General features: G+C 48.7%; 1 protein-coding gene and 1 pseudogene across 1 annotated transcript; both read left to right on the forward strand.

Annotated features, from left to right (window-relative positions):
* The first annotated feature begins 919 nt into the window (after window positions 1-919).
* LOC105997006 (aflatoxin B1 aldehyde reductase member 2) lies at window positions 920-3,329 on the forward strand. The gene is made up of 4 exons (XM_013031276.1): window positions 920-1,206; window positions 1,660-1,759; window positions 1,986-2,115; window positions 3,013-3,329. Exons 1-4 carry the CDS (start codon window positions 1,113-1,115, stop codon window positions 3,172-3,174), a joined length of 486 nt encoding a protein of 161 aa, XP_012886730.1. The 5' UTR covers window positions 920-1,112; the 3' UTR covers window positions 3,175-3,329.
* A 4,563-nt stretch (window positions 3,330-7,892) lies between these two features.
* On the forward strand, window positions 7,893-22,167 carry LOC105998045 (annotated as a pseudogene).
* Window positions 22,168-22,904: the final 737 nt, after the last annotated feature.

The following is a 22,904-nucleotide window of genomic DNA, read 5'->3' on the forward strand; positions in this document are numbered from 1 at the left end:
ATTTACAGTTTTCTAGTGGTTACGTGGAGATAAGAGTCTCATGGATTTTCCTGCCTGGGCTGGCTTTGAACCAGGATCCTCAGATCTCAGCCTCCTGAGTAGCTAGGATTACAGGCATGAGCCACCAATGCCAGGCCCACTAGTGATTTTAGAAGTAACTGCTGGAGTCCTGGGCTAGTATAGATTCAGAGTACTTGTTTATTTATGGCAGTATTAGAGTTTGAACTCAGGACTTTGCACTTACTGGACAGGTGCTTTACCACTTGAGCTATGTTCCCAGCCCTTTTTGCTCTGATTATTTTTGAGGTAGGATCTTGTTTTTTGGGTTTTTTTGTTGTTGTTGTTGTCTTGGTTTTTTTGGTTGGTCATGGGGATTGGACTCTGGGCTTGGAAGCTGTCCCTGTGCTCTTCAGCGTAAGGCGAGCACTCTACCGCTTGAGCCACAGCTCCACTTCCAGTTTTCTAGTCGTTTATTGGAGATGAGTCTCACGACTTTCCTGCCCGGGCTGGCTTTGAACCGTGATCCTCAGATCTCAGCCTCTTGAGTAGCTAGAATTACAGACGTGAGCCACTTGCGCCCGGCTAGGATCTTGTTTTTGTCTTTGGTGGTCCTGGATCGCAGTCTACCTTTTTATGCTTCCAGCTATAATTGAAATGACAAGGATTACAGGTGTATATCACCACGCTCAGCCTTTTTATATTGAGATGAGTTATCATGAACTTTTTTCCCAGACTAGCCACAGAAAAGTCCATGAGACTCATCTCCAATTGGCCAGCAAAAACAAGCTGAACTAGAGGTATGGCAGAGTGCCATAGTGAGTGAAAAAGCCCAACAAGAAAACAAAGCCCTGAGTTCAAGACCCAGAACGAGCACACACATAAAAAAACATACTGTCAGGTATAATGGTAAGGTCCTGTAGTTTCAACCACTTGGGGGATTGAGGCAGAAGGATCATTTAAGCCCAGGAATTGGAAGGTAGTTTTTGCCTCCAAAAAGCCTCTAAAGTAAAGTATTTGGGTTTTGTTCTATTTTGTTTAAGAAAGAAAAAGACTGAGTAGTTCTGCTCCCATCACATGTCCATTCTATCTCCCTGTCCTTCTCCTTGCAGGGAATGTACAACGCCACCACTCGACAGGTGGAAACAGAGCTCTTCCCCTGCCTCAGACACTTCGGACTGAGGTTCTATGCCTACAACCCTTTGGCTGGTATGGGCTGCATGGACACAGCACCTGTAGGGGGTGGGAGGAGGAAGCAATCCTGGCCTGGTGGATGCCAAATCCTGGGAAGCAAGCTTTGCTAAGAGGCTGGGCTGAGGGGCTGGGAAGGTGGCTTAGTGGTAGAGTGCTTGCCTTGCATGCATGAGGCCCTGGGTTCGATTCCCCAGCACCACATAAGCAAAATGAAAAAAAAGCTGGAAGTGGCGCTGTGGCTCAAGTGGTAGAGCGCTAGCCTTGAGCTGAAGAGCTGAGGGATAGCGCCCAGGCCCAGAGTTCAGGCCCCACGACTGGACCCAAAAATAAATAAATAAATAAATAAAGAGGCTGGGCTGAGCCCCCTCTACCTCCTGGAAATCCCCTTCCCCCAGCCCACAGCTGTGGAGGATCCAGCATCTTATGGGAAGCATCTGGGCAAGGGTTCTGATTGCAGCCTTCCCTCAGGTGGTCTTCTGACAGGCAAGTATAAGTATGAAGACAAGGACAGCAAGAAGCCTGAGGGCCGCTTCTTCGGGAATAGCTGGGCCGAGACCTACAGGAACCGGTGAGCCAGAGTGGTCTGTACCACTGCATCACTGCTGCTTCTGAGGGGCCGGCAGCCTGCGTAGTCTGGCCCTATAGAGGAGGCAATCCTTTGCTAGAGAGGACATTACCCAGCGGTGCTGCAGAAGAACTTGGGGTGGGGCTACCTGTCCTGCTTAGCCCTTTGGTTCTGACCCTCCGTGTGATGCCCAAGGTCTTGACCCCTGTACCACTCTCTCCCCACTCAGCTTCTGGAAGGAGGAGCACTTCAAGGCCATCGCCCTGGTGGAGAAGGCCCTGCAGGCCGCCTATGGCCCCAGTGCCCCCAGCATGACCTCGGCCGCCCTGCGGTGGATGTACCACCACTCCCAGCTGCAGGTAGCCTTCTGTGTGGCTCAGGGTGACTGTTAGATGACTTTATCTTCTGAAGTTTCTCTTACACTTCTCATGGCCTCTGTTCCCATTGATCCTGATGGTGTCCAAGTGCCATGTGCATAATGAGTCTTAAAACTGGGGACTTAGTTCCCTTAGAACTTAGAAGTTACAACTGTCCCTTATTGATGAAAAAGTTGGAGTGCATACCGCTATTAAGGGTGCGGAAGTCCTAAACATTGTACTTGATTAACTGCAAAACCCATGACTCACTCCTTTAGTGGCTGGGTGTTCTTTTTTTTTTTTTTTTTGTCAGTCATGAGGCTTTATCTTGGGGCCTGGGAACTGTCCCTGAGCTCTTTTTGTTCAAGGCTAGCACTCTATATCACTTTGAGCCTCTCACCACCAGGTTTCTGGTGGTTAATTGGAAATAAGAGTATCATAGACTTTCCTGCCTGGGCTGGGTTTGAACCGTGATCCTCAGATCTCAGCCTTCTGAGTGGATAGGACTATAGGAGTGAGCCACCAGCACCCAGCTTGGGTGTTCTTTTCTGTCAGGGGCCTGTGGCTTCCTAGTAGAGCTTCTGACTTGTGCCTCAGATAGCTGCATAGTGTCTGCCATGTGCATGCTGCTCAGTAAATGGCTCCAAGTGCTCAGCACAGCTTTTCTGTCTTCTGACCACAATGAGGATTGGGTCTCAGGTTAAAGAGGGTGACAGATCTCACTCAGGTCTTTGTGGATGATCAGGGGATGGGGGTGAGGGGAAGACAAGGTGAACATTTATATAGGAGTGACTATCAAAGCACAGATTGAGAATCTTGATAGGGCTAGGCCAGCAAGACAGGTATCTGGAGCCCACAGAGCAGCAGAACATGTTGAAATCTGGCTGTTTCCCCACGCAGGCTGCCCACGGGGATGCGGTCATCCTGGGCATGTCCAGCCCAGAGCAGCTGAACCAGAACTTGGCAGCCACTGAGCAAGGGCCCCTGGAGCCGGCTGTCGTGGAAGCCTTTGATCGAGCCTGGCACCTGGTTGCCCACGAGTGTCCCAAGTACTTCCGCTAGGTGATGACATCTAAACAGTATTTTTCTAAATTTGGGCCCTGCTCCTAGCTGCCTTCAGAACATAGAAAGGATGAAACCAAGTCCGACACTAGCATTTCCTGTCCAAATAAAGCAAGCACCTGGCCGGTCTCAGCCTAGCCCTGGGGTGAACCATACCTTGTCTTTTCTGCTTCTCACCACCTGTTCCTTACCCTGCCAGGGTACCCACAAAAAAGGGGCAGAACCATGAGCTGGGGGCTCCAGGAGGCAAAGGTGGTGGAAGGGTCTCAGGAGCTCACTGCCCTCACAAGGAGCTCTCCTTCCTTGTTCTCAGTTGTCCTGACTCACTGTGCTACACAGTAGAAGAAAAGCACTGGGCACCTTGCAGTAGATTTTCTCTCATTCAGAATCACCTCACTAAATGCTCAGAAATGAAACAACCCAAGCAGAAACTACAATTAGACTCCCCACAAACAAGTAGAAGAATGTGAAAAATCCTTCCTACATACCGTGGACATTTGGGGGGGGGAGTTTGAGACTCTTCTGTTGTTGCTCAGATTGGTCTCAAATTCCTAGGCTCAAGTAATCCAGCCTCCCAAATATTGGCAAAGACTGAATCAAAATCCTCAAAGAAGACACTCAGTTGGCCAATCAGCACATGGAAAGCACCACAACATCATTACTCATCCAGGAAAAGAAAATAGAACTAGTTCTCACCCATGCAATTGGGCAGAGTTAAAAACATGTCATTAGCAACTGACAAAGGTTTGGAGAAGCTGGAACTTTCCTCCAGTCCTGGTAGGACTTCAGATGGAGTAACGAATTTGGGTTCTAGAAAAATGCAAACATTCACCTGAGTGAGCTGTTGCAGCCCTTCGGTTCATACCCTGGAGATGAAGAGACCTAGCGTCCAAACAAGCACATTCACCTGAGAGCAGCATCATTGTAATTCATAACAGTTAAAAAGGAAAAATGGCCCAAATGGCAGCAAACAGAGCCATGGACCTTGAAGCTTAAGTACAAATGGCCAACTGGCTTTGTCAGCACTGAATGCCAGTGACCCAGTAGCTCTCATTCTGCTGCTCTAGTTCCAATAGGAACACATCAGTAGCTATGCTGTCTCATGGGACATGTATAAAAAGGCATGGGTTCAGTTCCTCAGTGATATGTAAAGAGAAAAGGCCAGAAGTGGCACTGTGGCTCAAATGATACAGTACTACATTTGAGCAAAAGAAGCTAGAGACAGACCCCAAGCCTTAAGTTCAAGTCCTAGGACTAATTAAAAAATAAAAAAAGTTGGAGGCATAGCTCCAGTAGCTGAGAGTCAGCCAGTAAGCAAAAGCATCGGATAATGAATATGAGTCCCAGTCAAGAATTAAAAAAAAGGAAGATGCCAGTTAGACCAGCACTGGAGGCCAAACCAAGGGAATGGGAGTCCCAGGCCAAAGTGGGCCACACAGCAATATCCAGTCTCCAAAAAAATCCAGAAGGAACAACCACCAACAAGAAAGGTGTCAGTGATATGTAGATGAACCTTCTAAATTGTAGAGATAAAGTGATAATCTTCAGACACAACTTTCTACTTCAAAAGTTTTCAATTAGCTGGGGTATAATTGCAGCTACTCAGGAGGCTGATGCAAGGGCAGACTAGGTAACAGTGAGAACATATTTAAAAAAACAGCCGGGCGCTGGTGGCTCACGCCTGTAATCCTAGCTACTCGGGAGGCTGAGATCCGAGGATCGGGGTTCAAAGCCAGCCCGGGCAGGAGAGACCGTGAGACTCCTATCTCCAATAAACCACTAGAAAACCAGAAGTGGCTCATGTGGTAGAGCGCTCACCTTGAGCTGAAGATCATAGTGACAGCACCCAGGCCCAGAGTTCAAGCCCCACAACCAACAAAAAAAGAAAAAATGGCCAGGTGCTGGTGACTCAAGCCTGTAATTCTAACTACTCAGGAGGCTGAGATCTGAAGGTTGCAGTTCAAAGCCAGCCCAGGCAGGAAAGTTTGTGAGACTCTTACCTCCACTGAACCACCAGAAAAACTGTGGCTCAAGTGGTAGAGTGGAGCTAAAGAGCACAGGGACGATGCTCAGGCCCAAAGTTCAAGCCCCACAACCGACCAAAAATGAAAGAAAAAAATCACAACCTAGGCGCCAGTGGCTCATGCCTATAATCCTAGCTACTGAAGAGGCTGAGAACTGAGAATCTCGGTTCAAAGCCAGCCCAGGCAGGAAAGTTGGTGAGACTTATCTCCAATTAGCCATCAGAAAACAGGAAGTGGTGCTGTGACTCAAAGTGGCAGAGCAGTAGCCTTTAGCTGAAGAGCTTATGGACAGCACCTAGGCCCCACACCTGAGACACATGCACGTGCACACAGAAAATTGCAGGGCTGGAATTGTGTCTTAATAGTAGAGTGCTTGCTTAGCATGCATGAAACCCAAGATTCTATTCTTCAGAACCACATACACAAAAAAAGCTGGAAGTGGAGCTACAGCTCAAGTGGTAGCCTTGAGCAAAAGAAGCTCAGGGACAGCACCCAAGCCCTGAGTTCAAACCCCACAGCCGACAAAAAATACAATTATATTGCTGAAGGAGTTGCTCAATGGTAGAGCACTGGCCTAGCATGCGTAAGCCCTGGATGAGCCTCAATGTAATTATATATGTAATTTTAAAACACTCATGCCAATTCAGAACTTTGCTGCCTTTCATGCAGCCAGAGAAAGTACTTTCCCCATGGCGTTAAATATTGATAAACATTGTGGATAAGTGATTTTAACAGCTTGCCTGAGAAATGAAGCCAGTGGTTATTATATAATTAGGTAACTAGCCCTTTGTCTTTCACTCACTATTGCTACTGGAATAATTGTTCTGTGCTGATGTAATAACCTACCTTAAGGGAGGAAATATAGACAAGAAACTGAGAAAGTAGCTTTGGTTTATGATACAGTTGGGGCAGATTGTCTCCAGCAGTATTTAATGGAAATTCATCTCACTGTGGCTTGTGGGTGAAGAGTACTTGAGGCTTGGGACTAAAATGAACATGAGAACATTTCCGTGGCTGCAGTGGGATGGCCAGTCCTTTACTGAACTTCATTACTAGGAGGTACATTTACATTTTATTTTTGTCATTGTCCTGGGTCTTGAACTCTGCCTGGATACTGTCCTTCAGTGGTAGCCGGCATTCTACCACTTGAGCCACAGCTCCACTTCAGGCATTTTGGTGGTTAATTGGAAATAAGGGGCTCATTGACTTTCCTGCCCAAGCTAGTTTCAACCTGTGAACTTCAGAGCTCAGCCTCCTGAGTAGCAGCTAGGGTTACACGTGTGAACCACTGGTACCTGGCAGCATTAACAACTTTTTGAGCAAAGTACAAAAGCTTTGACTTTCTGCTTATAAGTACTCAGCACTGCCTGGAGTTCCTCTCCTAAATACAGACAAACTGCCTGTACAAGTCAGGAATTAGCACAGAACCACAACCATTAGAGGAAGAAATACTCTCTTCCTTCAAGGATAAATACAGTGGTTTCTCAGTATAACCACACTGGGCAGAAAAAGATCACAGTAGTTGTGAAGTTACTGGACCTTGCAGCCTAAGTAAAACTGGGCAACTTGCTGCACCACCCTGAACACTAGTGCTGAACTGCTGCCCAAACTGGCTCTTGGCATGGGATCTTGAGTTTTACTAGTGTCTCTTTGCAATATTTTTTCAAGCCAAAGGTGAAATTCTAAATGCTTGAACCTGGCAAAGTACATGTGATGCATTCTTTCCCTGTCAGTGGGTTATTTGAAGTTCCTCTAGATTATTTTATTAATGAATATAAAAATATTAGTACACTAATATCTGTTGTCATCTTTGCAAAGTTTTTTTTTTGTGTGTGTGTGTGCCAGTACTAGTACAGCGTGTGCTTGAATCCAAAGCTGGGATACTTTTATTTTTTTATTTTTTAAATTTTTTTGGGGTCTGGTCATGGGACCTGAACTCTTGGCCTGGGCCCTGTCCCTCAGCTCTTCAGCTCAAGTTTAGCGCTCTACCACTTGAGCCACAGCACCACTTCCGGCTTTTTTCTTTTTGTTTATGTGGTGCTGAGGAGTCGAACCCAGAGCCTCATGCATGCAAGGCAAGTGCTCTACCACTGAGCCACCTTCCCAGCCCTGGGATACTTTTCTTTAGCTTTTTTTGCATAAGGCAGGCACTCATCACTTGAGCCACAACTCCACTTCCAGCTTTTTGGTTGTTAACTGGTGATAAGGGTCTTGTAGACTTCTCTGCCTGGGCTGTCTTTGAACTGTGATTCTCAGATCTCAGCCTCCTGAGTAGCTAGAATTATAGATGTGAGCTAGTGGTGCCCTGCTTAACTTGCTTTTTTTTTTTTTTTGGGTCGGTCATGGGGCTTGAACTCTGGGCCTGAGTGCTGTCCCTCAGCTCTTCAGCTTAAGGCGAGCGCTCTTCCACTTGAGCTACAGTGCCACTTCCAGTTTTCTGGTAGTTAGTTGGAGATAAGAGGTTCACACTTTCCTGCCCAGGCTGGCTTTGAACCTCGATCCTCAGATCTCAGCCTCCTGAGTAGCTAGGATTACAGGCGTGAGCCACTGGTGCCTGGCTCAACTTGCATTTTTAAAAGGCATTAGCACTTATTATATCCTTTCCTCTCTACTCTGGAGACAGAGCTCATCTCTGTGTGGTTGGGATTCCCCATCTTCCTACTGTTCCAAATTTCCCTCACCCCTGTGTTCAGCATGGGTATGGCAGGGCAATGGTTTTCCTGTATGAGTATCTGGTGTTAGATCAGTTAATTTGACTAAGCCACTCACAGGGACTGAGACTTGTATCTATGGTTTTATTTTATTTTTATTTTTTTTTCTTTTTGCTTATGTGGTGCTGAGGAATCGAACCCAGGGCCTCATGTATGCAAGGCAAGCGCTCTACCACTGAGCCACCTTCCCAGCCCTATTTTTATTTTTTATTTTTTTTGGGTCCAGTCGTGGGGTCTGAACTCTGGGCCTGGACACTGTCCCTCATCTCTTCAGCTCAAGGCTAGTGCTCTACCACTTGAGCCACAGCGCCACTTCCGGCTTTTTTCTTTTTGCTTATGCGGTGCTGAGGAATCCAACCCAGGGCCTCAGGCATGCAAGGCAAGCGCTCTACCACTGAGCCACCTTCCCAGCCCCTATGGTTTTATTTTATTTATTTACTTTTTTGTTGGTCGGTCGTGTGGCCTGAACTCTGGGCCTGGATGCTGTCCCTCAGCTCTTCTGTTCAAGGCTAGCGTTCTACTACTTGAGCTACAGCGCCACTTCCAGCCTTTTCTGCTTATGTGGTGCTGAGGAATTGAACCCAGGGCCTCAAACATGTAAGGCAAGTGCTCTACCACTTAGCCATCTTCCCAGCCCCAAAATTTTAGGTATTTTTTTTTTTGGTCGATCATGGGGCTTGAACTCTGGGATATCTATGGTTTTATTTTATTTTTATTTTTTTGGGGGGGTCCGGTCGTAGTGCCTGAACTCTGGGCCTGGGCGCTGTCCCTCAGCTCCTCAGCTCAAGGCTAGCGCTCTACCACTTGAGCCACAGCGCCACTTCTGGTTTTTTTTCTTTTTGCTTATGTGGTGCTGAGGAATCGAACCCAGGGCCTCATGCATGCAAGGCAAGCGCTCTACCACTGAGCCACCTTCCCAGCCCCATATATGGTTTTAAAAAATAACATTTCACATGACACAGAGGAAGAAATTCTGGAGGGAGAGTGCTGGAGGGATGTGGGGTCTCCTTGTTCCTCCTTCCCCCCAAACAGTCCCACAGCTGCATTCATGTTCTGTATTTGAGACTGTGTGTTTCTTTAAAATCTAGATTCTACAATTGAGCAAAAGCATGCAATATTTAGCTCTTTAACTTGGCTTAATCGATCACTCCTGCAAATGATATAATTCATTTTCTTGAAGGTTGAATAGTATTCCATGGTATACTACACATAACTTATTTTTTTATTCATTCATCAGTTTTTGGACACTTCTGTGTCCAGTTTGGCTATTGTGAACAATACCCAAGGGACATGATATGCATGTATCTCTGTTGTATATTGAGTTACATTCCTTCAGATCTATTCCCGAGTGGTATGGAAGGGCTCAAGAAAGAGGGTCTAGTTTCCATCTTTTGAGAAATCTCCATTCTGAGTTCCATAGTGGCTGCACGTTTATACATCCACCTGCAGCGTAAAAGGGATCCTCCCCACGCATCCATACTTACCAGCACTTGGTGGTGTTTCTTCTGTCAGTTAAACTGGGTTGAAGTGGAAAGTCAGTCCAGTTTTGATCTTCATTTCCTTTATGGCAATGCACATTAAACACTTTTTCTTTTCTTCTTCTTTGTCATCGTTGTCCTCCTCCTCCCCCTCCTCCTTCCTCCTCCCCATCTTCCTCCTTGTCTTCCTCCTCCTCCTCCTTGTCTTCCTCCTCCTCCTCCTTGTCTTCCTCCTCCTCCTCCTTGTCTTCCTCCTCCTCCTCCTTGTCTTCCTTCTCCTCCTCCTCATCTTCCTCCTCCCCCTCCTCCTTCTTCTGTTCAGTTGTGGGGCTTGAACTCTGGTCCTAAGCGCTGTCCCTCAGCTCTTCAGCTCAAGGTGAGCACTCTACTATTTGAGCCACAGCACCACTTCCAGTTTTTCTGGTGGTTCATTGGAGATAAGAGTCTCACAAACTTTCCTGCCCAGGCTGGCTTTAAACTGTGATCCTCAGATCTCAGCCTCCTAAGTAGCTAGGATTACAGGTGTGAGACACCAGCACCCAGCATATTAAACACTTTTTCCTGTATCTATTAGCCATTTATATGTCTTCTGAGGACTGCCTAATTATTTTACTTATTATTTGGGTTATATGTTTTTTACTATTTAAGTTTTTGAGCTCTTTGTTCTCAATATGAATCCTTTATCTGGTTGAGTAGCTGTGCAAGATTTTCTCTCCCTCTATGGGTTCTCTCTTGGCTCTCGTATCTCTCTTGCTGCATGGAATTTTTTAAATTTAATGTATTCCCATTTGTGCATTCTTGTGCTTATTTCCTGGTGGACTATTGGAGCCTTACAGAGAAAATAATCCTCTGTGTCTATACCTTCCAGAGTGTCCCTCCAGTTTTTTGTAGTGGTTTCACACTTTACATTGAGATCTTTGGTCCCTTTGGAGCTGATTTTGAACAGAGGGAGAGAGTGGCCCAGTTTCAGTCTCCTGGATGTAGGTAGCTAGTTTTCTTGGTACCATTTATTGCATAAGATATTTTCCTTAAGCCAGGCGCTGGTGGCTCACGCCTGTAATCCTAGCTACTCAGGAGGCTGAGATCTGAGGTTCACGGTTCAAAGCCAGCCCGGGCAGGAGAGACCGTGAGACTCCTATCTCCAATAAACCACCAGAAAACAGGAAGTGGCGCTGTAGCTCAAGTGGTAGAGTGCTCGCCTTGAGCTGAAGAGCTGAGGGACAGCGCCCAGGCCCAGGCCCCACGACCGACAAAAAAAAAAAAAAGATATTTTCCTTAGTTTCACCAAAAGAGAAAAACATTTTTTTATTTTTTGTCAGCTGTAGGGCTTGAACTCAGGGCACGGGCACTGTCCCTGAGGACTTTGTGCTCAAGACTAGCGTTAATTGGAGATAAGAGTCTCAATGGGAGTTTTCTGTCTGAGATGGCTTCTAACTGCGATCCTCAGATCTCAGTCTTCTGAGTAGCTAGGATTACATGCATGAGCCATGGGCTCCAGGCTGAAAAACAATTATTTTAGCGAATACTTTCAATATGTCTTGCCTTATATGACCCACTGACAATGTAACAGTAATTTTGTTGTTGTGGTTTTCATGAGGCTTGAACTCATGGCCTGGGCACTGTCCCTGAGCTTTTTTGCTCAAGGTTAGAGCTCTACTACTTTGAGCCACAGTGCCACTTTTGGTTTTCTGGTAGTTTATTGGAGATAAGACTCTCATCTGGGCCAGTGCTGGTGCTGGTGGCACATCCCTGTAATCCTAGCTACCCAGGAGGCTGAGATCTGAGGATCTTGCTTCAAAGCCAGCCTAGGCAGGAAAGACCATGAGACTCTTATCTCCAGTTAACCACTCAAAAACCAGAAGTGGCGCTGTGGCTCAAGTGGTAGACGCTAGCCTTGGGCACAAAGAGGCTCAGAGACAGTGCCCAGGCCATGAGTTCAAACCTCACAACCAACAACAACAAAAAAGAATCTCACAGACTTTCCTGCCTGTGCTGGCTGTAATCCTCAGATCTCAGCCTTCTGGGTGGCATGAGCCACCAGTGCCTGGCTAGTAATTTTTAAAATTAAACTGGGTCTGTGTGTTGTCCTCCCCCCCCCCAATATATTTGGTGGGTTATGTTGGAGGCCAGTACTGTAGTGAGCACTTTGTCTTCAGCCTTGGTGATCAGTGGGGCATTGTGGAGACAGAAGTGGTGTACCATTCAGTGGCTTGGTACCTATTTGGCACTCTTACCACCTGAGCCAGACTCCAGTCCTGAACCAAAGTCTTTATTTTGCCTTCCAGTGTGACAGGTAGATGGAAGCCAAGGTTGACAGCCACTATGTGGCTGTCTGGGGCTCTGGACCAGCAGAAACTCTAGAACCCTAAAGTAGGGGACCCCTAGGTCATGCCACAGCCCCTAAAGTCTTTCCAGCGTCCGGGAAGAGATAAGAGACCTCCCGGGCAGCTCAGAAGGTAGGCAGACAGTAGAGGGACAGCGTGGCAGGGGAGTCCAAAATTCTAGAACTTGGGACTTGGGGTTCGCGCCCAAGACCATATCTCCCAGATCACTGGTGGGTGGGGAGAAGGGGGGGCATCGGTGTGGCGTGAGAACCCAGCTACATACTCCTGCCCCTCCGCCATTGGTCCCGCCCTGGAGGGCCACACCCCCGATGGGCGTGGCCAGGTCAGCGCTGTACAGGGTTTAGAAGTTCACACAACTGGGGCTGAACCCTCAACTCCACCTCCATCCTCTCCCGCTGCTGCAGCCGCCCCCAGCCTGGACCAGACGGTGTCTCAGGCTCGGCCCGCCATGGTGCTGGGCACTATGCTGATGGGGAGCCGCCTGGACCCGTCTGCCAGCGCTGCAGCGGTGCGCTCCTTCCTGGAGCGCGACCCCACGGAGCTGGACACGGCCTTTTCGTACAAGGACGGCCAGTCCGAGACCATCTTGGGTGGCCTGGGGCAGAGACAAAGCTGGTCCCTGACCTCTCAGATTGCTCCTGGGGGGTCCAGCTCCATCTGCCTCCTGGAGCCCTGACCTCCGTTCTTTCTCCAGAGCTCTGAAGCTAATTTCCCCAGGCAACCTCCATCAGACAACTAACTGGATATTGTTTGTCCTCGCCTTTTCACCACCTTCCCCATCTTGATCTAGCCTGGAACCAGATCGCTATGGGGTATTGACAACCCAAGTACCTATTGCTGCTTCACCAGTGCAGTTAAACGGATGCTTGTGATCCCAGCTACTGAGGTGGAAGATCCTAAGTTAAAGGACAGCCGAGGCAACATAGCAAGAACTGATGATCAAAAGAAAAAAGTAGAAGAGAAGAATGAAGAGGAGGACATACCTAAAGAACTTGTTGATACTAAGTTTGAACTCAGGGCCTTGTGCTTGCTAGGTAGGCTTCCTAGTTCTGATCCATATCTAGCTTTTTTGTGTGTGTGTGGGGCGTTGTTTTTTTTTTTTTTTTTGTCAGTTGTGGGGCCTGAACTCTGGGCCTGGGTGCTGTCCCCTAGCTCAAGGCTAGCATTCTACCACTTGAGCCATAACACCACTTCCGGCTTTTTCTGGTTATGTGGTGCTGAGGAATCCAACCTAGGGCCTCATGCATGCAAGGAAAGCACTCCACCACTGAGCTACCTTCCCAGCCTCTCGCTTTTTTTTGGTTGGTTGTGGGGCTTGAACTCTGGACCTGGGCACTGTCCTTCAGTTCTTCAGATCAGGGCCAGCGTTCTACCACTTGAGCCACAGCACCACTTCTGGTTTTTTGGTGGATAGCTGGAGTTTAAGAGTCTCACAGACTTTCCTGTCCAAGCTGGCTTTGAACTGAGATTCTCAGATCTCAGCCTCGTGAGTAGCTAGGATTACAGGTGTGAGCCACTGCCGCCTGGCTTTTATTTTTTAATTTTTATTAATTTTTTTCTGAACTCAAAAGGTTATAAGAGGGGGCTATGACTTAATGTGTTCAAGAAGTGGAGCTGTAGCTAAAGCACTAGGAGTATTAGCCTTGAGCCCAAAGCTAAAAAACAGGGCCCGGGCCCTGTATCCTGTGCTTTTTTTTTTTTTTGTCACTCCTGAGGCTTGAACTCAGGGCCTAGATGTTCTCCTTGAATTCCTTTGCTGAAGGCTAGTACTCTTACCACTTTGAGCCACAGCACAATTTCTGGTTTTCTGGTGGTTAACTGGAGGTAAGAGTCTCATTGTTTTTCCTACTCAGGGCTGAGTTTGGAGTGCAATCTTCAGATCTCAGCCTCCTCAGCAGCTAGGATTGCAGATATAAGCCACCAGCGCCCAGGTTTGGTTTGTTCTTCCACTCAGTTGATCCCTAACCATAACACACAGGAAACTGAGTCTGGGGAAACTTTCTCACAGCATGGTAGAGTGCAAATACATGTGTACAGATCAGTGCACACTCTTTCCAGATTCCTTGGTTATCCAGTGAGAAATCTTATTTTATTTCTGATTTTGCTTTTCTAATTTCTTCTTCCCATTCTTTTTGTTGTTGTTGTTGGTCATGGAGCTTGAATTCTGGGCCTAAGCAATTCAGCTCAAACCTAGAGCTCTACCACTAGAGCCACAGCGCCACTTCTGGTTTTCTGGTGGTTTTATTGAAGAGTTTCACAGCCTTTCTTGCCCTGGCTGGCTTTGAACCGTGATCCCCAGATCTCAGCCTCCTGAGTAGGTAAGATTACAGGTATGAGCCACTGGCGCCTGGCTTCCATTCCATTCTTGAAGTGAGGCTAGTGGTATCAAAGTCTATAGATGTCAGATAGGAAGAGGAAGGGAAAGGATAGAATGTATGTTTCCTCAAACCTGCTCTTTCCAGGGACCACAGGGCTCTGGTTAAAGTCCTCACTTTCCAGAAGGGCCAAGTTTGCAGGCAGGCAGTTTCTCTCTCTTTCTCTCTCTGTCCTTTCTGCCTCCCTCCCTCCCTCCCTTCCTTCCTTTCTTTTCTTTTTTTTTTGGGTCCAGTTGTGGGGCCTGAACTCTGGGCCTGGACGCTGTCCCTTAGCTTTTCAGCTCAAGGCTAGCGCTCTACCACTTGAGCCACAGCGCCACTTCCGGCTTTTTTCTTTTTGCTTATGTGGTGCTGAGGAATCCAACCCAGGGCCTCAGGCATGCAAGGCAAGCGCTCTACCACTGAGCCACCTTCCCAGCCCCCCCTTCCTTCCTTTCTTCCTTCCTTCCTTCCTCAGTCATGGGGCTTGAACTCAGCACAGGTCCAGTCTCTGAGCTCTTTTGCTCAAAGCTAGTGCTCTACATCTTTGAACCACCGCTCAGCTCTACTTCCAATTTTCTGGTGGTTATTTGGAGATAAAAGTCTCACAGGCTTTCCAGACCAGGCTAGCTTCAAACTGGAATCCTCAGATCTCAGCCTCCTGAGTAGCTAGGATTACAGGTGTGAGCTACAGGCACCCAGTGCTCCTCACTGTTCTGGCCAGACCTGTGCTTCACCCATGCTGCACTTGGACTCACCTTCCACACCCATAACTGACCACCAAGCTCCCATCTGAAAAGCATTCAGAGGGCCTGACAGCTTCTAACGTCCTCAGTCCACCAGTGCCCAGGGTCTTTTGGCACCTGCCTGTGCCCTTTTCTTGCCTTGTCCACCCACACCTGATAGGTGACCTGGCAGGCATGTGTCCACACAGGGCATCCTTGCTCTTGGACTGGTAAAGCCACTGAGCCTCTCTCTGGAATGATCCCCCACTTTTCTCAGCTGGAGGCTTCTGACCTGCCTTGGATCTGCAGAGTGAGCATCTCAGGACAGCTCAGAGACCGCAGGCGCTCACACCTCTGTGCTCCTGGCTCCTCAGGAGCCATGTGCTTTCCCCTGCCGGCCTTGTCCAGAGTGGCCTTTAGGCTGTGAGTGCTTGAGGGCAGGGAGCTGCTACCTCTGCCAGCCCAGTGCCAGGCCTGGCACTGCAGGTGCAGCATGGTTAAATGCTATAGTGAGGACCTCAGCAGTTCCTAAAAAGCACCTTTTCCAATGGTCTTTAATGTTTTTTAAGGTATGTGGTGGTGCATGCCTGTAATTCCAGCTGCTCAGGTGACAGTGATAGGAAGATTTCAGTCCAAATCCATCCCAGCCAAAGCATCAGATACTATCTTTTTTTTTTTTGTTGGTTGTGGCAGATACTATCTTTTTTTTTTTTTTTTTTTTGGTTGTGGGGTTTGAACTCTGGGCCTGGGAGCTGCCTCTGAGCTTGTCAGCTCAAGGCAATCACTTTACCACTTAAGCCACAGTGCCACAATCAGATACTAGGTAAAAACAAACCAAAGGCAATAAAAGGGCCAGAGTTTGACTGAGGTGGCAGAACCCTTTCTACCCAGATCTGAGTTCAGTCTCAGAAATGAAAATAAATCCAGATGTAAAGGTGTGACTCAGCAGTTAGAGCACTTGCTTAGCAAGTGGGTGGCTCTGAAGTCACATCTTAGTCCTGATGAAAGAAAAAAGGGCAAAAAAAAAAAAAACCCAAAACAAAAAAACACCCTCAGGACCACCTATGAGATATTATTACCAGTTCTGTTTTTACTTACAGTGGAAAGGATTAAGACTCCTAGAGATTCAGTAGCTTAGGAGTGATTACTGAGAGCTAGGATTTGAACCCACACCTGTTTCTAGACATGGCTCTAAATGCCCTTTCTGATGCTTGTTAAGTAGTTTGAACTTCCATTTTTGTCTCCTCAAAGTGAAAATTGCCACCAAAACATTCCATTGGCTGGGAAGTCCCTAAAGCCTGTAATATCCAGTTCCAGCTGGAGACATCACTGAAGCAGCTGCAGTGTCCCCCAGTGGACCTCTTCTACCTCCACCTGCCTGAACCAAGCACCCCTGTGGAGGAGACACCAGCTGCACCAGGAGGTGGGAGAGGGTCTCCAGAGCTCCAGGAGGGAGGGCTCTCCTCTCTTCCCATCCTCCCTCTACCAGCAAAGAGGGGGAACCAGAGCACCCAGGGCAGAGCTGGGAAGACCCCAGCCCCGGGGTCCCTGCTCCCACCTCCCCTGCCTAGCGTCCTGGGTTGTACAGAGTTGTGACCTTACCTCTCCCCTGCAGGGCAAGTTTGTGGAGCTTGGCCTCTCCAACTACGCCTCCTGGGAAGTGGCAGAGATCTGTACCCTCTGCAAGAGCAATGGCTGGATTATGCCCACTGTGTATCAGGTGAGGGGTACCTGGTGTGCCAGGGTGCCCAGGCCATGGACTGCAGGGCTTGGCTGATCTTTCCCCTCAGCCTGCCTCCTGTGCCCTCTACAGGGCAGCGGCTCCTCTGCCCAGAGCCTGTGCCTGGCTCGCAAGTGCCCTCAGAGGAGGACAAAGTTCCTCAGCCTTGGGCTGGGAAGGTGGCTAAGTGGTAAGCGCTCATCTTGCATGCTTAAGGCCCTGAGTTCGATTCCTCAGCACCACATAAGCAGAAAAAAAAGCCACAAGTGGCGCTGTGGCTCAAGTGGTAGAGTGCTAGCCTTGAGCTGAAGAGCTGAGGGACAGCGCCCAGGCCCAGAGGTCAGGCCCCATGACCGGACCCAAGAAAAAAAAAAGTTCCTTAGCCTGGCCAGCAGGCAGCTGCCCACTTTCTGCCTGAGTGCACAGCTTGGTTCCTTACTTCCAAGCCTGGCTCTGCACCTCAGCCTGCAGGGCTCCCTCAGGTGGCTCTTCTGGGAGCTCCCCCCCCAGCCCCCCTCCCCCCACATCTCCAGACCCCTGAGCTCTCAGGCTCTGTTTCAACCTCTCCTGCCCATTCATTCAGGAATGTGTGTTCAGTGCTGGGAGCCAGGCACTTCTTCCAGGAGTCCCCAGTTCACCGTGATCCTGTCTCTACTCCTTCCCACCTGTTTGCACTCGACCTTACTGTAATGTCCTGAAGGGTGGCCAGGCATGGTGACTCAAGCCTCTAATTCTAGCTCCTTGGGAGGTGCAGATTAGGAGGCTGTTCTAGGAACAGGAGTTTGGGAGACTTCATTGCAGCAAATGGCTGGATTGTGTGTTGTGTGCCTGCTATCTCAAGATGCGAGGGAGATGAGATGTCTGGGCATGGAGGCATGTGACTCATCCCAGTGATTAAGAGAAGCTCAAATAAGCCGGGTGCTGGTGGCTCACGCCTGTAATCCTAGCTACTCAGGAGGCTGAGATCTGAGGATCGCGGTTCAAAGCCAGCCCGGGCAGGAGAGACCGTGAGACTCCTATCTCCAATAAACCACCAGTAAACCGGAAGTGGCGCTGTAGCTCAAGTGGTAGAGTGCTCGCCTTGAGCTGAAGAGCTGAAGGACAACGCCCAGGCCCAGAGTTCAAGGCCTACGACCGACAAAAAAAAAAAAAGAGAAGCTCAAATAGGAGCATCACCGTCCAGGGTGGCCTGTGAGAGACCCTGTCTCAAACATCAGCAATACACAAAGTGGCTGAGTCATGGTTCAGAGGTAAAGCTTGTCAAGCATGAGTGAGGTGCTGAGTTCCAGCCCCAGCCTAGACCTGTCCCCAGAATCAGAGGGCAGGGTGTTATCCTTTTGCCTTAGTGAGTCTGGAATCTATCACCTACTGCATTTGGTAGATGATTACAGGTGCTGGCTGCAGGATGAATTTTTCAGCCCCTGCCTCCTGTTGCTATGTGGGTGTCCTGATTGTCAGGGTGCTAGGATTGTTTAGGTCTGAGCTGAGGGTTTTTCAAGGGGTCCCTCCTCTTGACTCCTCACCCTCTCCCTCATCACCCGGCAGGTAGAAACGGAGCTCTTCCCCTGCCTCAGACACTTTGGACTGAGGTTCTATGCCTTCAACCCTTTGGCTGGTATGGGCTGCATGGACACAGCACCTGGGGCTGGGGTGAGGGGTGTTTGCATTCCTGGCCTGGTGGATGCCCAGCACAGCCAGGCATGCAAGGAGGAAATGTAAAGCTGAGGAATGCAATGAAGTCCGTGATGTGTCCTCAATCCTTTGCCCTGTCCTCCCTCAGCCCAGAATTCTGAGGGATCCCCAATGATCTGGGGGCTTCCACAGGTGGCCTGCTGACAGGCAAATACAGCTATGAGGACAAGGACAGCAAGCAGCCTGAGAGCCGCTTCTTTGGTTACATCCAGGCTGAGATGTACTGGAATCGGTGAGCCCTGGGGGAGGAGTCTGCATGGAAAGAAGTGAGGGTCCCTTACTTGGAGGTACAGAAGGCCTGCTGTGCCAGTGCTGGCTCCTTCCTGGGTGCTGTGACCTGGGTTCCTGGTCTTCCTCGGTTGTTGTCATGAATCTCTGGGGATGCTCCAGGCCCTGAGAATTCCTGGTGTCAGTGCTGTCTGTGGCACTGAGTCTCTCTTCTGGGAAGATGCCCTGCTGCACACACTGGATCCAGCCTGGATAGACTTAGCAGAGCCTGGGGTTTGGAATTGGCCATGCCACCTGGGGTACAGGGAGTCTGAGTGTTGTGAGCTCTGGGCAGGAAAATTGCCATTTGTGTCTCTGCTCTTGAGAATATCCACTTCCCTTCCTTTTCTTTTTTCCTCTACCTTTTTTTTTCCCTTCCTCTTTACCTTATTGTAAATTTTGTTTTGGTGGTGTGGCTCACTGGTATAGCAGGAGATCATCAGTATTCTTCACTCCCTAAAAAAGGATTGTTAAAGAAATTTCAACATGTCCTTTTAAAAACAATTCTTTTAGTCAGCACCTGTGGCTTGTGCCTATAATCCTAGCCATTCAGGAGGCTGAGATCTGAGGATCACACTTGGAAGCCAGCTGAGACTTTTATCTCTAATTAACCACCAAAATTCTGAACATGGACATATAAGTGTGGTACAATGAGAGAGTGATAGCACAGAGCAAAAAAGCTAAGGAATGCCCAGCCTGTTCTAGTAAACACAAACACACACACTCACTCACACACACAAAACCCAATTCATTTTGTATTCCTATTACTTTGTTGGTTTTGTTTTTATGAGATGGTTCTTTTATTCCTTTATTTTTTTAACTGTATTTTTTTGTCTTTTCTTTTTTGGTACTGGTGATCAAATCCAGGATGTTGCACTTGCTAGGCAAGCGCTTTGCCACTGAACTACATCCCAGCCCCTTTTTTTTTAATTATTTATTTATTTATTTATTTTTGGGTCCGGTTGTGGGGCCGGAACTCTGGGCCTGGGCGCTGTCCTTCAGCTCTTCAGCTCAAGGCTAGTGCTCTACCACTTGAGCCACAGCACCACTTCTGGCTTTTTTCTTATGTGGTGCTGAGGAATCGAACCCAGGGCCTCAGGCATGCAAGGCAAGCACTCTACCACTGAGCCACCTTCCCAGCCCCTTATTTTTTATTTTTAAACTGGTTTGTGGTTTAGATTTCAGGCCTAGCACTGTCTCTGAGCTTTTATGCTAAAGGTTACTGCTTTACCACTTGAAGCACAGCTCCATTTCTGGTTTTTTAGTAGTTAGTTGGAGATTAGAGACTTAAAGACTTTCCTGCCTGAGCTGGTTTCAAACCTCAGTTGTGAGATCTAGCCTTCTAAGTAGCTAGGATTACATGTGGGAACCACCAGAGTCCTGTTGTGTGTGTGTGTGTGTGTGTGTTTTTTGGGTCCGGTCGTGGGGCCTGAACTCTGGGCCTGGGCGCTGTCCCTCAGCTCTTCAGCTCAAGGCTAGTGCTCTACCACTTGAGCCACAGTGCCACTTCTGGCTTTTTTTCTTTTTGCTTATGTGGTGCTGAGGAATCGAACCCAGGGCCTCAGGCATGCAAGGCAAGCGCTCCACCACTGAGCCAACTTCCCAGCCCTGTGTGTTTTTTTTTTGGTTATTGTTGTTTTTTTTTTGTCGGTCATGGGGCTTGAACTCTGGGCCTGGGCGCTGTCCCTCAGCTCTTCAGTTCAAGGCTAGTGCTCTACCACTTGAGCCACAGTGCCACTTCTGGTTTTCTAGTAGTTTATTGGAGGTAAGAGTCTCACAGACTTTCTAGCCCAGTCTGGCTTTGAACTGTGATCCTCAGATCTCAGTCTCTTAAGTAGCTAGGATTACAGGCGTGAGACACCAGAGCCTGGCTTGTTGTTTTTTCTTTTGCCAGTCCTGGGGCTTGAATTCAGGGCCTGGGCACTGTCCCTGAGCTTCTTTTGCTCAAGGCTAGCACTCTATCCACTTGAGCCACAGTGCTACTTGTGGCTTTTTCTGTGGTACTAAGGAATCGAACCCAGGGTTTCATGCATGGTAGGCAAGCACTTTATCACTAAGCCACATTTCCAGCCTAGAGTCTTGTGTAAAGCAGATCTTATTGTGTATCCCACATGGGCTCAGACTGATAACCCAGAGTCAGAGTCAACTTCCTGAATTCTTTCAGCTTCTCTTCACTCTAGCATTGATTGTGGCATCTCTATTCAGTTTGTTCCCATTCTTTTCTGTGGACTGTAGAAAGTTGCTGTTGCTAAATTTGCACAAGTCTGCTGAGTTCATTTCTGGCCCAGTGTGACCTTGCTGGTGGGAGGGAAGAGCCTTTCAAGCCAGGCTTCCTGCAGGAGGTCCCCATGCTATTTCTGTTGAAATGTCCACGGTCTTAAGTGGAGGCGCATCAGTTATCAGCAGTGAGCTTCGTGTATTTTCGTGACTGAAGCTTTCTGGTGGGGTGTGCCTCTGTGGAGATCAGTTCTTGCTCCTTCCACTGTCTCCACCCAAGATGAAAGCCAACACCTGGTGAGGTGCCTAGGAATCTGGTCAGAATGCCAACCCCCACCAGTGGACCCCGGTCTCTCAGGGCTCCAGAGACTGGGCTGTCCTCTGGGGTCTGAACCCTGCGTCCTCTGTATCCTGCTCAGCTCCTTTGGAAGGAGGAGCACTTCAAGGCCATCGCCCTGGTGAAGGCCCTGCAGGGCGCCTATGGCCCCAGTGCCCCCAGCATGACCTCGGCTGCCCTGAGGTGGCTGTACCACCACTCCTGGCTGCAGGTAGCCCCGCTGTCCTGGGTGCTGGCGGGGGGTGGGGGGCGCGGGGGAGTGGAGAATGGGGCCTTGAAGACTCCCCAGCTATTCTCTTCTATCCTGGGAGGGCTCTTTATTTTCCTCTGATGTGTCCAGGTGGCCAAGTTACAGACTTCCTATTAAGTATTATCACTTCAGCTTTAATATGAGGTACTTGTCTTGGGGAGACTTATTCTGCCAATTTATGCACAGCTATTCCTAGAGTGGAATATTTATTTTTGGGTCCGGTCGTGGGGCCTGAACTCTGGGCCTGGGCCCTGTCCCTCAGCTCTTCAGCTCAAGGCTAGCACTCTACCACTTGAGCCACAGCACCACTTCTGGCTTTTTTTTTTTGCTTATGTGGTGCTGAGGAATTGAACCCAGGGCCTCAGGCATGCAAGGCAAGTACTCTACCACTGAGCCACCTTCCCAGCCCCTCGTTTTTTTTTTAATATTTTATTTTTTGTCGGTCATGGGGCTTGAACTCAGGGCTTGGGCACTGTCCTGTGCTCTTCAGCTCAAGGTGAGAACTCTACTGCTTGAGCCACAGAACCACTTCCCCCTCCTTGTTTTTTTATATGTGTGTGCATGATGGTACTGGGGCTTACAATCTTACTTGGCTAGTCAATTCCTGCTGGAATGATAAAGGCATAAGGAAAAATATTGGCAATGCTGGCAGGGAGGGGCAAGTGACTTGAGCTGCAGGTAGAAGATGTTGGAAATATGGTATCCCTACAGGCCACCCATGAGGATGCAGTCATTCTGGGCATGTCCAGCCTAGACCAACTGGAGCAGAACTTGGCTGTCACTGAGCAAGGGCCCTTGGAGCCGGGAGTCATGGAAGCCTTTGATTAAGCCTAGAACCTGGTTACCCGCCAGTGTCCCAACTACTTCCGTTAGGTTCCACCTGACTGGACTGTAGCTAGCTATCCCTTACCTCCCTTAAGGTCAGTTGCTACCTTGAGCTGATCCAACTTGCTCTATCCCTGCTGGTTTTTTTTTTCCTTCTATTTCTCTCCAGTGTACCCAATGGGAGGGCAGCAGGCTGAGCTCTGCCTAGTGAAGAAAGCTGGCAGCTGAGCTGGCTGAAGTTTGGTGACTTCTCCTGTGCTGGAGGTTTGAGGGGCTACTGTGGTGACAGAGTCAGAGGCAGTTGGATCTCTTTAGACCCAGAACCCCTAACCCAGCCTGGCTTGTCCCCTTTGTGGGGCTGGCTATGCATGACAGAGAACCATGTAAGGTGTTAGAGCTGTCTCAAAGGCTGTTTTGGAGCTACTGTAATATACTGAATGTTTTACCTGCCCTTCTGTGACCCACTGCAAATGGAGGTGCCACTAATGCCTCCCTAGCACACAAACAACTCAGCACTCAGGGAAATTGCTGTTTTTATTATAGAAGGTATTTATCACAAAGCACATGGAGAAGAGATTCATGGAGCCAGTGGTGTGAGAGGGGTACCAAGTTCCATGGCTTCTCTGCACCTATCAGAACTGTCTGAACCTGGAAATGTGTGAGACAGGTCACATTCCTTTTAGGGGATGCTGGCACAGTGCCCTAGGGCTCACCCATGTTGGGCAAGCACTCAACTACTGAGTTGTTACACTGCCAGACTCAGAGAAAGTCATTTTCTTGAGATG

This window comes from Dipodomys ordii, unplaced genomic scaffold (assembly GCF_000151885.1).
Source record: "Dipodomys ordii isolate 6190 unplaced genomic scaffold, Dord_2.0 Scaffold6, whole genome shotgun sequence".
Taxonomy (NCBI): Eukaryota; Metazoa; Chordata; class Mammalia; order Rodentia; family Heteromyidae; genus Dipodomys; species Dipodomys ordii.

Excerpts from the sequence above, each read along its gene's own strand:
- LOC105997006 (XM_013031276.1), top strand. The coding sequence starts at position 1,113 with ATGTACAACGCCACCACTCGACAGGTGGAAACAGAGCTCTTCCCCTGC. Across the intron at positions 1,207-1,659 it reads TGCCTACAACCCTTTGGCTG|GTGGTCTTCTGACAGGCAAG; the intron begins GTATGGGCTGCA and ends GCCTTCCCTCAG. Across the intron at positions 1,760-1,985 it reads GCCGAGACCTACAGGAACCG|CTTCTGGAAGGAGGAGCACT; the intron begins GTGAGCCAGAGT and ends CTCCCCACTCAG.